General features: G+C 35.8%; 1 protein-coding gene across 12 annotated transcripts in view; it reads left to right on the top strand.

Annotated features, from left to right (window-relative positions):
- The window catches only part of dnm1a (dynamin 1a), a 144,674-nt gene that overhangs the window by 53,123 nt on the left and 78,324 nt on the right, over positions 1-13,227 (top strand). For 10 of the 12 annotated variants that reach the window (XR_010904457.1, XR_010904460.1, XR_010904461.1 and 7 more), the window contains exon 10: positions 4,999-5,137. Coding sequence is in view for 6 of the 12 variants with exons in the window: in XM_067439756.1 (XP_067295857.1) it covers positions 4,999-5,137 (139 nt within the window). In the remaining 6 variants the exon portion in view is untranslated. Of the gene's footprint in view, positions 1-4,998; positions 5,138-8,176; positions 8,316-13,227 lie in introns of all 12 variants that reach the window. The other 2 variants (XR_010904458.1, XM_067439751.1) reach the window with 1 other exon arrangement.

Genomic DNA, 13,227 nt, shown 5'->3' with positions numbered 1-13,227 from the left:
GACACACAGCAACGGTTGAGTTAAAAATCTTCATTTGTGTTCTACTGAAGAAACAAACACACACTGGAGGTCAGCAGATAAACATCACCGGCTCATTTTTGGCTGAACTAACCGTTTAACCACTTCAGCTCTGCACCCCCTCTTGGAAAATTGCATCATCATAATCTTTTTTAAAAATCTATAACTCGCGCACCACAAAACTAGACATATATGGTATCATTTGAAAGATTAGAACCTCAGCTTTCTTAATAACCCAATAACTTCTGCCTTTATATTACATAGAAGAAAATAATAAGGTCTGAATTCGACCCCCCCGCAACGACCACCCCTTGAGAAAATCATGCAAATAATATAAAATTTCATATTTTTATCACACAAACACACCTAAAATACACAAGTCATATATCAAATGAAAGCTATCGGCCTCAAGAATATCGCTGAGCAGTTAATTTCAGGGGTCATATTCCTGTTCGGATCACAAACTTGTTGTAAAGCTACTAGCCTCAACCCTATATCAGCTCGTTCCTTAGGTTGTTTGCTTCAAAATGAGACTATTTTTACATGTCTGTGAGCAAGTATGGCCAAATGACACTGTAAAATGTCACCAATGTCCAGATCAAAACATGTGATGCAGACAAATACTCTTATTATTGCTAGTTTTGATTGTCGGTGTTAGCCACGATTTTTGATGATGTCATCACATATTGCATCATGCTACAGAAAAGCTGAGAATCTCAGCTCTTTATAGACATGTGGATCATGATTCTAGACCAATCAGAGCCCAAGATCTCCTTTTACAAAGTTGAAGAGGCGGAGCCTTCTTTTCGATTTCCTAGTGGCCAGTTGATGTCAATGGAGATGAGTAGGAGTTGTTAGACACTTTGGTCAGATAAATCTCAATAACTTTTATTTGCAAGGAGATATCAAGAAAATTCTTTTTTCCCCTGCTCAGTGCCAAATTATAGAATCAACAGAAACTTCCAAAAAGCTTGGATCCCAAAATGATAAAAAAAAATAAGGATTTTTAAAATTAATTAATTAAAAAAAATCAAAATATTTATTTTATATCTATGTTTATCATAAGATTGTGAATAGACACAATATAATATATGCAAGATTCCACCACTGTGTTAAAATTTAGAGTATTTTCTGTAAAATGAGACAATTTTTATCAATTTACTCCAATGTATGTGGGTAGGGCGCTCTTTTAAATTCAGATATTCCAAATTCTCAAAAAAATGCAAAATGTGCTGCAGAGCTGAAGTGGTTAACACAGTTTTGAGTTGCAATTGGGCCGGGTTTTGTTATGAATATCTGGCAACCCAGTCAAGGGCTCTGCTCTTTTTCTCCGCCTTACGAGAGAAATGTTTTGCAGACTTTTAAAGATGTGTGGAAAAGTGCGGATAGCAAAACATTGTTTAATCATTTTTCCTGTGTCCATTGCATATCGTGCCGTTTTACATCCTTTTCCGGTTAACTGTTTTGCCAGTTTAGAGTGTAAATGCAAATATCGGATACGGGTCGCTTTTGTAAAGATGATGTAAGCGGGTCGTCAAAAATATGATAGTCACTAAATCGGAATTGTGCATCAAGACCTGCAGTGTAAATGCAGCCCTAAATGTCCCTCCTGGCCTTTCGACGAACCTATGTCTGTCGCACCTTTCCTGTCTTTCACACAAGAAAACGTGTGACGCTCTGTAACTAACATGAGTTCTTCTGAGACTAAAATCTGAACCGTATCTCCTCCTAGAGCTTCAAACTCACTCAGGCCTTCAGAGCGTTCTGACTACAAACTGATCTGACTCTTGGTTTCCATTAAAATGAAGATTCAAAATCATAAGAGTTCATAACGCTTACATTGAGGGGGTCAAAACGTAATAACTTTAATAGAGTATTTGAGCTTCATCCACTACGGATATATCCCTGACAAAGCCTAGCAACTAGCTTAGGACATGCTAGCAATGTGTGTTAAAACATGGTAATTAATGCTAACATATGCTAGCAACATGTTCATTCATGCTAACATATGTTAGCAAACATGCTAACAAACATGCTAATTCATGTTAAAATATGCTAACAAACTGGCTAATTCATGATAAAAAACATGCTAATTCATGTTAAAATATGCTAACAAACTGGCTAATGATAAATTAATTCATCTTAACAACATGCATACAATATGTTAGCAACATCCTAACTAATTCATGCTAGCAAAATGCGAAATAATGCTAACAAGATGTTAAAAAACACTAGCAAAATGCTACATTATGTTAACAAGGTGCTAATTCATGCTAAAATATGCTAGCAAACATGGTAATTCATGATAACAAAATGCTAAATTGTTTTAACAAGTTAATTCATCGTAACAACATGCATACAACATGCTAGCAACATTCTAACTAATTCATGCTAGCAAAATGTTAAATAATGCTAAGACGATGTTAAAAAATAGTCAGCAAAATGTTTAATTATATTAAAGGTGTTAAAACATTATAGCAACATCCTAATTAATGCTAATAATGCTACCAAACATGTTAAAATATGCTAGCAAAAAAGCTAATTCATGATAACAACATGGTAAATCGTGTTAACAAGGAAATTCATCTTAACAACATGTTAAACATTCTAACTAATTCATGATAGCAAATATTAAATAATGGTAACAAGATGTTAAAAAATACTTGCGAAATGGTACATTATCTTAACAAGGTGTTAAAAATTATAGAAACATGTTAATTAATGCTAGCAACATATTAAGTCATGTTAAATCAATGCTAGCAAAATGCTAATGGAACAGTAATTGATGTTAAAACGTTGATTTATGTTAACATGTTATCAAACATGCTAATTCAATGCTAATTCATGTAACATGCTAACAATGTGTTAACATTCTGTTAAAATATGATAACATTTTAAATTATCCTAACAACATGCTGATTTGTGTTAACATGTTAATAACATGTTAAAAATGTTATCAAACATGCTAATTAATGCTAACATGTTAAAACATGTTGATACATGCTAGCAAAATACTACAACATGTTAGCTAGCTAGCTAGTATGATAAATCACACTAACTGTTCAAACGTGTAAAATCATGATTCAAGTTAATTCATGTTAAAACATGTTAGCAAACATGCTAATTCAAGCTAACAAAATGTTAAGTCATGTTAAATTATGCTAACAACATGTTAAATAATGATAAAACATGTTAATTCAGGGTAGCAACATGCTAATCCATGTTAAAGCATGCAAGCAAATTAGTAAATCATGTTAACAAGACGTTAAAACATGGTGGTAAATGTTGAAACATGTTAGCAACATGATAACTAATGCTAACAATGTGTTAAACCATGCTATCAACATGATAATTAATGCTAACAATATGTTAAAACATGGTAGCAACAATAATTAATGTATGTTAACAGCATGTTAACAAACATGCTAATTCAACGTAAAAAATATGCTAGCATTTTAGAGTCTAAACAGAGGCATTATTGTCATATCTGCTTACTGATGGTGCTCTCGGTTTAGTTTAAGATAATGCTAGGTGTTAAAATATGCTTGCAAAATGTTAATTTTAATCCTAGCAACATGTTCAATTGTCAAATCATGTTAGCAAAATGATAAATCACGATAAAACATGCTAATTCATGGTAGCAACATGCTAATTAATAGTAGCAACATGTTAATCCACACTAAATCATGATAACTCATGGTAGCAAATAGTTAAACTTATGTTAAAAAAATGTTAGCAACACTTATAATCATGTTAACAAAATATGCTAGCAAAATACTGTCATGCTAAAAAAAAATTAAATCATTGCTAACTCATGTTCATTTAATAAATTACACATTACATTCCTCCCATCCGCTGCTGTTCTCATTTTAGTTTTAGTATTGTTTTCCTTATATTTCAGGCTTCAATGCTAATGCTAAATAATGCTAACTAATGTTAACAATATGAAAATAAAATGTTAAATCATGCTATCAAAATGCTGAATTATGATAAGATGTTAAAACATGTTAGTAAACATACCAAGTCATGTTAAATCATGTTAGGAAACATGTTAATTCATGTTAGCAAATGCTAATCCATGTTGAAACATGCTAGCAACATGTTAAATCATGCTATCATAATGTTAAATTATGATAACGGGATGTTAAAACATGTTAATAAACATACTAAGGCATGTTAAATCATGTTAGGAAACATGCTAATTCATGTTAGCAAATGCTAATCCATGTTGAAACATGTTAACAACATCTTAAATCATGCTATCATAATGTTAAATTATGATAACGATATGTTAAAACATGTTAGTAAACATACTAAGGCATGTTAAATCATGTTAGGAAACATGCTAATTCATGTTAACAAATGCTAATTCATGTTAGCAAAATGGTATTTCATGTTGAAACATGCTACCAACATGTTAAATCATGCTATCGAAATGTTGAATTATGATAACGAGATGTTAAAACATGTAAGTAAACATATTAAGTCTGTGTCTATGTTAAATCAGGTTAAGAAACACGCTAATTCATGTTAGCAAATGCTAATCCATGCTAATTCATGTTAGCAAAATGCTAATCATGTTAAATCAACATGTTAAATCATGTTAACAAAATGTTAAGTCATGCTAGCAAACATGCTAATTCATGCTAGCAAACGTGTTATAAACTTGTGAAATCATGTTAAGTTAATACTTTGTAAATAACATGCTAAATTGTGCAAGTAACAGGCTAAATAATGCTAGCAACATGATAAATTAAATAATTACATTTACCTTCAATTGATGCATTTAAGCGCGTGATCAGTGCTAAAATAACAATTGAGCTTTCAGCGGGACTTTATTTTAGTTCTTCTTTCAATTCTTATGGGCTGGGAGGGAATTTGTTGGATTAACGTTCTTCTTTCCACCCCAATTTTTCCTTTTCTTTCTCTCCTCCTCTGTCGTTCTTTTCCCGGGCCTGTCCGTTCTCTCTGGTCGGACAGAACTGGGCTCTTCACGCCGGACATGGCCTTTGAGACCATTGTGAAAAGGCAGATCTTGAAGACTAAAGAGCCGTGCCAGAAATGCGTGGACATGGTCATTTCTGAGCTAGTCAATACTGTTAGGCAGTGTACCAAGAAGGTAAAGGCCTGGTGGAGGGTGATCGTGTTTCCCATAAACCCGAATTATTGCTGTGACCCCCCCCACCCCCCGCTCGCGGGACCGCAGGGGATTGTGGGAGTTTTCTGTCGTGTATGTTTGTGTGCCTGCCGCTTTGGACAGAGGGATTCTGGGTGGAATGGCAGCATTGGCTTTGTGTACAGAGAGCTGTGGACGCTGAGGTTTACCGCTAGGTGATCGTAGTAAATAATTTGAATATGATTATTTTCGAGTAAGGGAACATAGCATTAACCGATTAACATCATTTTTACTAGGGCTGCACGATGTTCAAGATAATATTGAATGAATCTCTTGAATTAATGATTCACTTGTAAAGACTTCATTTGTTTCATTACTGGATGAATCAGGGTTTTTGAACAAATCTTTAGATTGAATGATTCAGTGACCTCATCATAAAGACTTCACTTGTTTCATCACTGGATGAATCAGTGTTTTTGAACAAATCTCTTGAGTGAATGATTCAATGACTCACTCATAAAGACTTCACTTGTTTCATTACTGGATGAATCAGTGTTTTTGAACAAATCTCTTGAGCGAATGATTCAATGACTCAACCCAACATACTACAGATGCTTCAAACTAGATTTTACAGCCAAAACCAACCAACAATTTCATGCCATCTTGATCGGGCTAACCCAGTGTATTCTCTGCTATCTGCAATTATCCCTTGTGATATACATTAGTGATATTTAAATATATTGTGCAGCCCTATTTTTTGCAGTTAAAATGATGACTCCTTAGAGCAAAGCAGTGCACATCAGTATCCAAACCCAAGCTATTCTCATGCTGTTCTTCATGAGGACATCTAGCAGACCTCAGCGTCCAAACGCTCTGTTTATCTGAGACAGAAGCTTTGAGGACGGCATAGATGCGGCTAACGGCAGTCAGAGATGAATAAATCGTGTGCAGAAGAACAATGACAGAAGCAGAACGCAGGACAAACACGACCAACTACAAATAAATAAGACAAAGAATGACTCAAACTAAGGGCTATAAATACACAGAGAAACCAATGGGCTAAACAAGGAACAGGTGAAACAAATCAGTCAATGAGTCACTATGACAACAAATGACAACATTCTAGAAACCATGGAAACAAAAAGGAAACAATGTTACTAACTAAAAATCGACGAAAATGTTACAACTGAATGTTACAACTATAGCAAATCACAACAGAGAGATTTTTTTTATTTTGTTGCAAAATATATCTATCATCGCCTAGCTCTTCATACTTCACACTTTATCCACATGCGTACAATAAACTTGTATTTGCTATATTTTGTCACTAAAATTTAACTATTATCATTCAGCTTGCTGGAAGTATGTCTGACTTTATTTGCATACAGTACTCGATGAACAAACACTCTGAAAATAAAGGCTACTGGGTTGTTTCAACACATGTTTGGGTTAAATAAGGATAAACACAACCCAACCCCAAAATCATTTTTAAATATATATATATATATATATATATATATATATATATATATATATATAAAAAATAGTGTTCATCGGAGTGGTTTAAGACCTTGTCGCACTTGAACCACGACTACACACAGCAAAAAAAGACTGGATTCAAGGAGTTTTGTGGTTAAAATTTTAAAAAGTAACAAATCCTTCTCTCGCAGGTCAATTTGAAGAACGCAGGAGAAACACAACCAACTAAAAATAAATAAGACAAAGAATGACTCAAACTAGGGGGTTATACATACACAGAGAAACCAAAGGGCTAAACAAGGAACAGGTGAAACAAATCAATCAATGAGTCACTATGACAACAAATGACAACATTCTAGAAACCATGGAAACAAAAAGAAAACAAAGTTACACTAAAAATCCATGAAAATGTAACAACTGAGCGTTACAAATATAGCAAATCTCAAATGAGAAAAAATGAGAAAACTATTATCGCCCAGCTCTTCATACAAGAGTCCTTCTTTACACATACAGTACTCTTACATAAACCCATGTATGCTATATAGCAAATCTCAGTTGCAAGATTGGTTATTTAGTCACTAAAATGAATATTCTGTCATTAATTACTCACCCTCCTGTGGTTGGCCAGCCGTCAGACCTCCGCTCATCTTCACACATAGATGAAGATATTAGTGTTGAAATCCGATGGCTCAGAAAGGCCTTCATTGACACCAATGTCATTTCCTCTCTCAAGACCCATAAAGGCACTAAAGAAGTCGTTACAAAGCCCATCTCACTACAGCGGCTCTACAATCATTTATGAAGAGGCCAGAATAGAGTTAGTGCGCAAAAACACTAAATAACGGCTTATATAGTGATGGGCCGATTTCAAAACAAAGCTTTGAACCGTTATGACTCAGTGAATCGACTCATGATTCGGATCGCGTATCAAACTGCTGAGATCATGTGACTTTGGCTATCCAAATCATGAATCGATTCACTGATTCATAACATTTCAAAGTTTTGTTATGAAATCGGCCGTTATTTAGTTTTTTTGCTCACAAAAACTATTCTCATCTCTTCATCAATGATTGTAGAGCCGCTGTAGTGAGATGGGCTTTGTAACGACGTCTTTAGTGCCTTTATGGGTCTTGAGAGAGGAAATGACATTGGTGTCAATGAAGGCCTTTCTGAGCCATCGGATTTCAACACTAATATCTTCATCTGTGTGTGAAGATGAGCGGAGGTCTGACGGGTGTCCAACCACATTAGGATTAGTAATTAATGACAATTTTCATTTTTGGGTGAATTTACCCTTTAATAATGGCTCTTATTTTGGTCTGCCGTTGGTTTGCGGGTGCTTTCCGGAGGCTTCTGTCTCGGTCTGTGGATGGGCGGCGGGCCGACATCTCTCCGATCGGCTCCACTTGAGGAGAAACCAAATATCTCACTTGCCTTCTCTTTCCTCTGTGCTGTCTATCTATCTGCCCCTCCAACCCTGTCTATCTGTCATCCCTCCACCCCTCTCTCTCTCTCTCTCTCTCTCTCTCTCTCTCTCCTCTTCCTCCACGGCTTCCTCTGCAGGACGGGCCTGTTTACCCCAGACCTGGCCTTTGAGGCCATAGTGAAAAAGCAGATCCAAAAGCTAAACGGGCCGTGCCTGAAATGTATAGATATGGTTGTGAGCGAACTCTCCTCCACCATTCACAAATGTAGTGAGAAGGTAAAGAGGAACGAAGCTCCGTTCGTCCACGTCTATCTTAACGGTATGGATAGACCGATGGCTGGACTTCAGAGCTAAAGTCGTAGATGTGAATGAAGATGAGGGTTTTAAAAACACTAGGTGGAAAAATATAATGTTCTCAGGCTCTGAAACAAATCTCAAACATAGCAGGAATGAGCCGTTTGTTATCATTTACTCACCCAAATAATATTAATAAAGAGGATAACAGGAAAATTAAGAGCAGAAATTGATGTGGGCAACTCTAAAAATCATAAAATATAATCTCTTTTAATATAATTCTCCCTTTTGATTTACTTATTTTATATTATTAATATTATTTGAATGACTTATTAGGAATTATGGGTCATTATAAGCGTTATAGATAAATATGTGAATGTTTATTAATCTTTATTTATATATATATATATATTTTTTTGTGCACATGTAAAAGCATCTGTACTCTTTGGTTATTGTTTGAAATGTGTTTTTATGTGTAAGTGGTGGATATTATTATCATCACACAAAAAAATTAAAAAGGAAAAGAAAGTAAAAGTAAAAATAAGGAATGATTATTAGGGAGGAAAATAAATCTTTAAAGGAAATGCCGTTTGTATAATAGCGTTAAATGTGTTTGAAATAAAAGGTATAATAAAGTACAAACCCGATTCCAAAAAAGTTGGGACACTGGACAAACTGTGAATAAAAAAGGAATGCAATAATTTACAAATCTCAAACTTATATTTTATTCACAATAGAATATAGATAACATAACGAAATCTCACTCACAGCTCAGCTCGGCTCAGGCATTCATGGAAACAGAGCGGCCGGCGGAGCAAAGTGAGTTTTTCAACTATTCAAGTTAATTCCTATGAAAGTTAATCTTCCAAAGGCATGAACTGAAAACGTGCCAGACTGAACCCGCGCTAAGAACTACTGCCGCGAGCGTGGACGCGTTTACCTCGGCTCTCATCACGAGAGCTCATTCAGCTCATCACGATGCGTGTAAAACTCCTGCTGCGTTTGTGCTGACACTCCCTCAGCGCGCTAAATCACATTATATTGAACAGACACGTTCAGTTTTTAATTGTAGAGTCTGTTCTCGAACTGAACTGATTTTAAGAAGATGAACGCGGTGGTGGGAAAGTAAAAGTGATTCAGTAGCAATGGCTTTGGGAATGGCCTCACAGGGCAGCAAAGCATTCTGGGAATTGTTGTCTTTCATCCCCATGAGACAAAAATACATTTTCTGTCTTTTCTCAGTCTAGAAAGCACCAAATTCAAAAATATCACATTTTTACTACATTAATGACTCAATTTATATACAGATTCATCTTCCCAACGCTAAAGTACCCCTTTAATAGATCAGTAAAATGACATAAGATATTTTTTTCTTGTTTTGTAGAAAATAAAATAAAGTTTTGTAGAAAATAAAATCACCCTTTAAGGAGTGGAAATTTCTAAGTCAATGCATGCTTCTCCGCTGCCATCTACTGGTTATAGTGGGCATTTCACTCTCAAAAGGTCGAATGAAACCCTGAAAACAACAACACTCGACTGTTTCTTCCATAAACATGACAAATACCATAAACAAGGAACAGGTGAAACTAATCAATCAATCAATGAGTCGCTATGACAACAGATGACAACATTCTAGAAACCATGGAAACCAAAGGGAAACACAGGAAGGGAACAAACAGTTTAACTAAAAGTCCATGGAAACGTTACAACTGAACGTTACATATATAGCAAATCTCAAGTGAGAGATTTGTTCTTTTGTTGCAAAATGAGAACATTAATAAATAATATAATACACTCTTGTTTTAACACATGTTTGAGTCAAATATGGAAACACAACCGATGGCTTTCAAATTTAATTAAAACATTTAAACCATTGATCTTCTGACTGACACTGAACTGACCGACAGCTCCAGTGATTATTAAAGGAGCTCTCTACTTGTTTTCTGTGTAATTCAGTCACAATTTGAAGAAAAGTTTTGTTTTTCAAGAGACTTCCAACTTTTTCCTATTAAGGAGTGGAAATGGCTAATAAATCAATGCACGCTCCTCTGCTGCCATCTACTGGTTATAGTGGGCAAGTCATGTCATTTTTAAATAAAGTTCTTGTTTTCCACAATGTGTTAGTTTTCCTGCGCCGTTAAACTTTTAGTTTTACAGATCATCACATTAAAAATCAACAGCATTTATTCCGTTCCGCTTTTGTTTCATTTGTCGTTTGATGTTTCTCATATGTAACAGCAATGGCAGTGTAAATTTTTTTTTATTTAGTCCACCAGCAGGAAAAAAGGTTGCAAAATGCCAATTTGGTCACAGTCTGGAGCCCAGTTATGCATAATTTGCTGTTATTTTGTTAATATTATAGATTATATATATAGCCTTTTTTGCATTGTAAAATAATTTGAATGGCAAATTCTGATTTGAGAGCATAAGTGAGCCAATGGGCTAAACAAGGAACAGGTGAAACAAATCAATCAATTAATAAGTCACTATGGCAACAAAGGACAACATTGTAGAAACCATGGAAATAAAACAGGAAGGCAATAAAGAGTTACAAATTAAAAGTCCATGGAAACGTTACAACTAAACGTTAAATATATAGCAAATCCAAAATGAAAGATTGTTTTGTTGTTGCGAAATTTGAACATATTAATAAATACTATAATACACTCGTGTTTCAACACGTTAGAGTCAAATATGGACAAACCCAACCGCTGGCTTTCAAATTTAATTACATTTTAAACCCAACGGTTGGGTATTTGAGCCATTTTTGAGCCAAACATTTTTTTAGAGTGTAGTATAAAAAATATAAATTTAACACATGAGCAGATTCAGTCGGATTCACACCTCAGTCCAGCAACTATCGGTCTATCCTTACCACTCAGATCTCATCCTGGTTTATTTTGTCTGTGTCAATTTAATTTACTAAGTACTTGTGTCCTTTTTTCTCAGATCAGTAGCCGTAGACTTTCTATCCAAATTAGCTTTTGTTTGAATAACGCATGCTCCCTCGTTTGGCCTTTTTTCAGTGTGTTTTTCTGTCGGATGTGTGTGTTTAACGTCTCTTTTGTATCATAACTGATGGGATAACTGATGCTTCGGTCTGGAAGGTCTTCTTACACCAGCAGACTAACAGTCTTCATACCAGAACATCTCTGTTTCTCTCTGTCTCTCTCTCTCTCTCTCTCTCTCTCTCTCATCCCCTCTTTTATCATTTCATCATCCATCCGTGACCCTGCTCTCAGAAATACTCCGCCTTCTGTGGATTTGGACTGTGTGTTTTGTGTCCGACCGTTAAAGGAATAGCTCACACAATGTCATTATTTACTCGCCTTCACCTTCCAAATGCATATGTTGTTGTTTTTTTCTCACATTAAACAATAGATTTTTTCAAGAATCTTCAAGCTCTAAAATGGACTCAAAAACTCCCATAAACACATCATATAAATATGATAATGTCACTAAACAAGTCGTATGAAGCTTTGATCTGAAATGAAGATGCGATCACGTGCATTAGTTATGTAACCTGTGTGAATAACAGTTGCATGAAGATTTTTCAGAAATCCCTCTTTAATGATGGACAGAGAAAATGAGCAGCATGTGTGTTTGGAAGGACATATGAATTGATTTCGTCTTGGTTTATTGTAGGATATAAAGGGCTTGTTCTGAAGGTTGAAGGGACGTCAGTGTGAATCCACACCAGGACTCAACCCTTCTCTTTTTCGCTCGCTCACCTTCATCTCAGAGCATGTTTGTTATGCCCGTAGCTCCTCATTTCTACAGAATCCTGATCATGTGACGTTTCACAGCTAGACGCCCTTCATTGCATCCCTGTGCAAAACCACGACACTCTGCTGGTGTATTTTCTGCGATTGTATGTGTATATGCGTGTGTGCGTGCATGCGTGTGTGCGTGGGTTGATTTTTTTGATTCTACACTGGCTTCAAGTTTCAATGCATTTATGTTGCAAAAACTTCAGTATTCAAAATCAAAGTAGTACTCATTCCTGGTCTTATTGTGCACAACTCTTGGTGTTTGGGCTAAATTACTGGACATTTACCTCTGATAATGCATTGAACTTCAGAGTCATGTGACATGCTGTATGTCTGCACAGAGCCTAAAGTTAACACTTGCCAAACGCCTCGTCACGTCCTAGTGAACACGGTAGAGAAAGAGAACTCATGTGTATCAGTTTATTGGATCCGTGCATTAAATTATTAAAATGTACTGTATAATGTGGAATTTCAGTTAAAGGGTTAATTCACCCAAAAATGAAAATGATTTCATTAATTACTCACCCTCATGTCGTTGGACACCTGTAACACCTTCGTTCATCTTCAGAACACAAATGAAGATATTTTTGTTGAAAGCTGAGAAAGGCTTCAGAAAGGCCTCCATTGGGATTCAGTACATTTCCACTGACCCACTCACAAGACCCATAAAGGCACTAAAGACTTCGTTACAAAGTCCATCTCACTACAGTGGCTGGACAATCATTTTACAATGCGACGAAAATAGTTATTGTGCGCACAAAAATCAAAATAACGATATAATCCACAAAATTATTGACGTGAACTCGACGCATGCGCGAGAATGTGACGCAGCTCCGCCGTTCGAATCATAGCGAATACATGACCCGGAAGAGGAGGAGCCGCTATCGCGTGAGTTCACGTCCGAGACCTACACGGAAGACAATATCTTGGCAGATAAAGTCATTATTTTGATTTTTTTTTGCACACAAAAACTTTTCTCGCCGCTTGGTACAATTATTGTCCAGCCACTGTAGTGAGATGGACTTTGTAACGAAGTCTTTAGTGCCTTTATGGGTCTTGCGAGTGGGTCAGTGGGAATGGACTGAATGCCAATGGAGGCCTTTCTGAAGCCTTTCTCAGCCATC

This window comes from Pseudorasbora parva, chromosome 3, assembly GCF_024679245.1.
Source record: "Pseudorasbora parva isolate DD20220531a chromosome 3, ASM2467924v1, whole genome shotgun sequence".
NCBI classification, from domain to species: domain Eukaryota; kingdom Metazoa; phylum Chordata; class Actinopteri; order Cypriniformes; family Gobionidae; genus Pseudorasbora; species Pseudorasbora parva.
The sequence above is the reverse complement of the archived record's forward strand: the minus strand, read 5'-3'. Positions and strand labels throughout refer to the sequence as shown.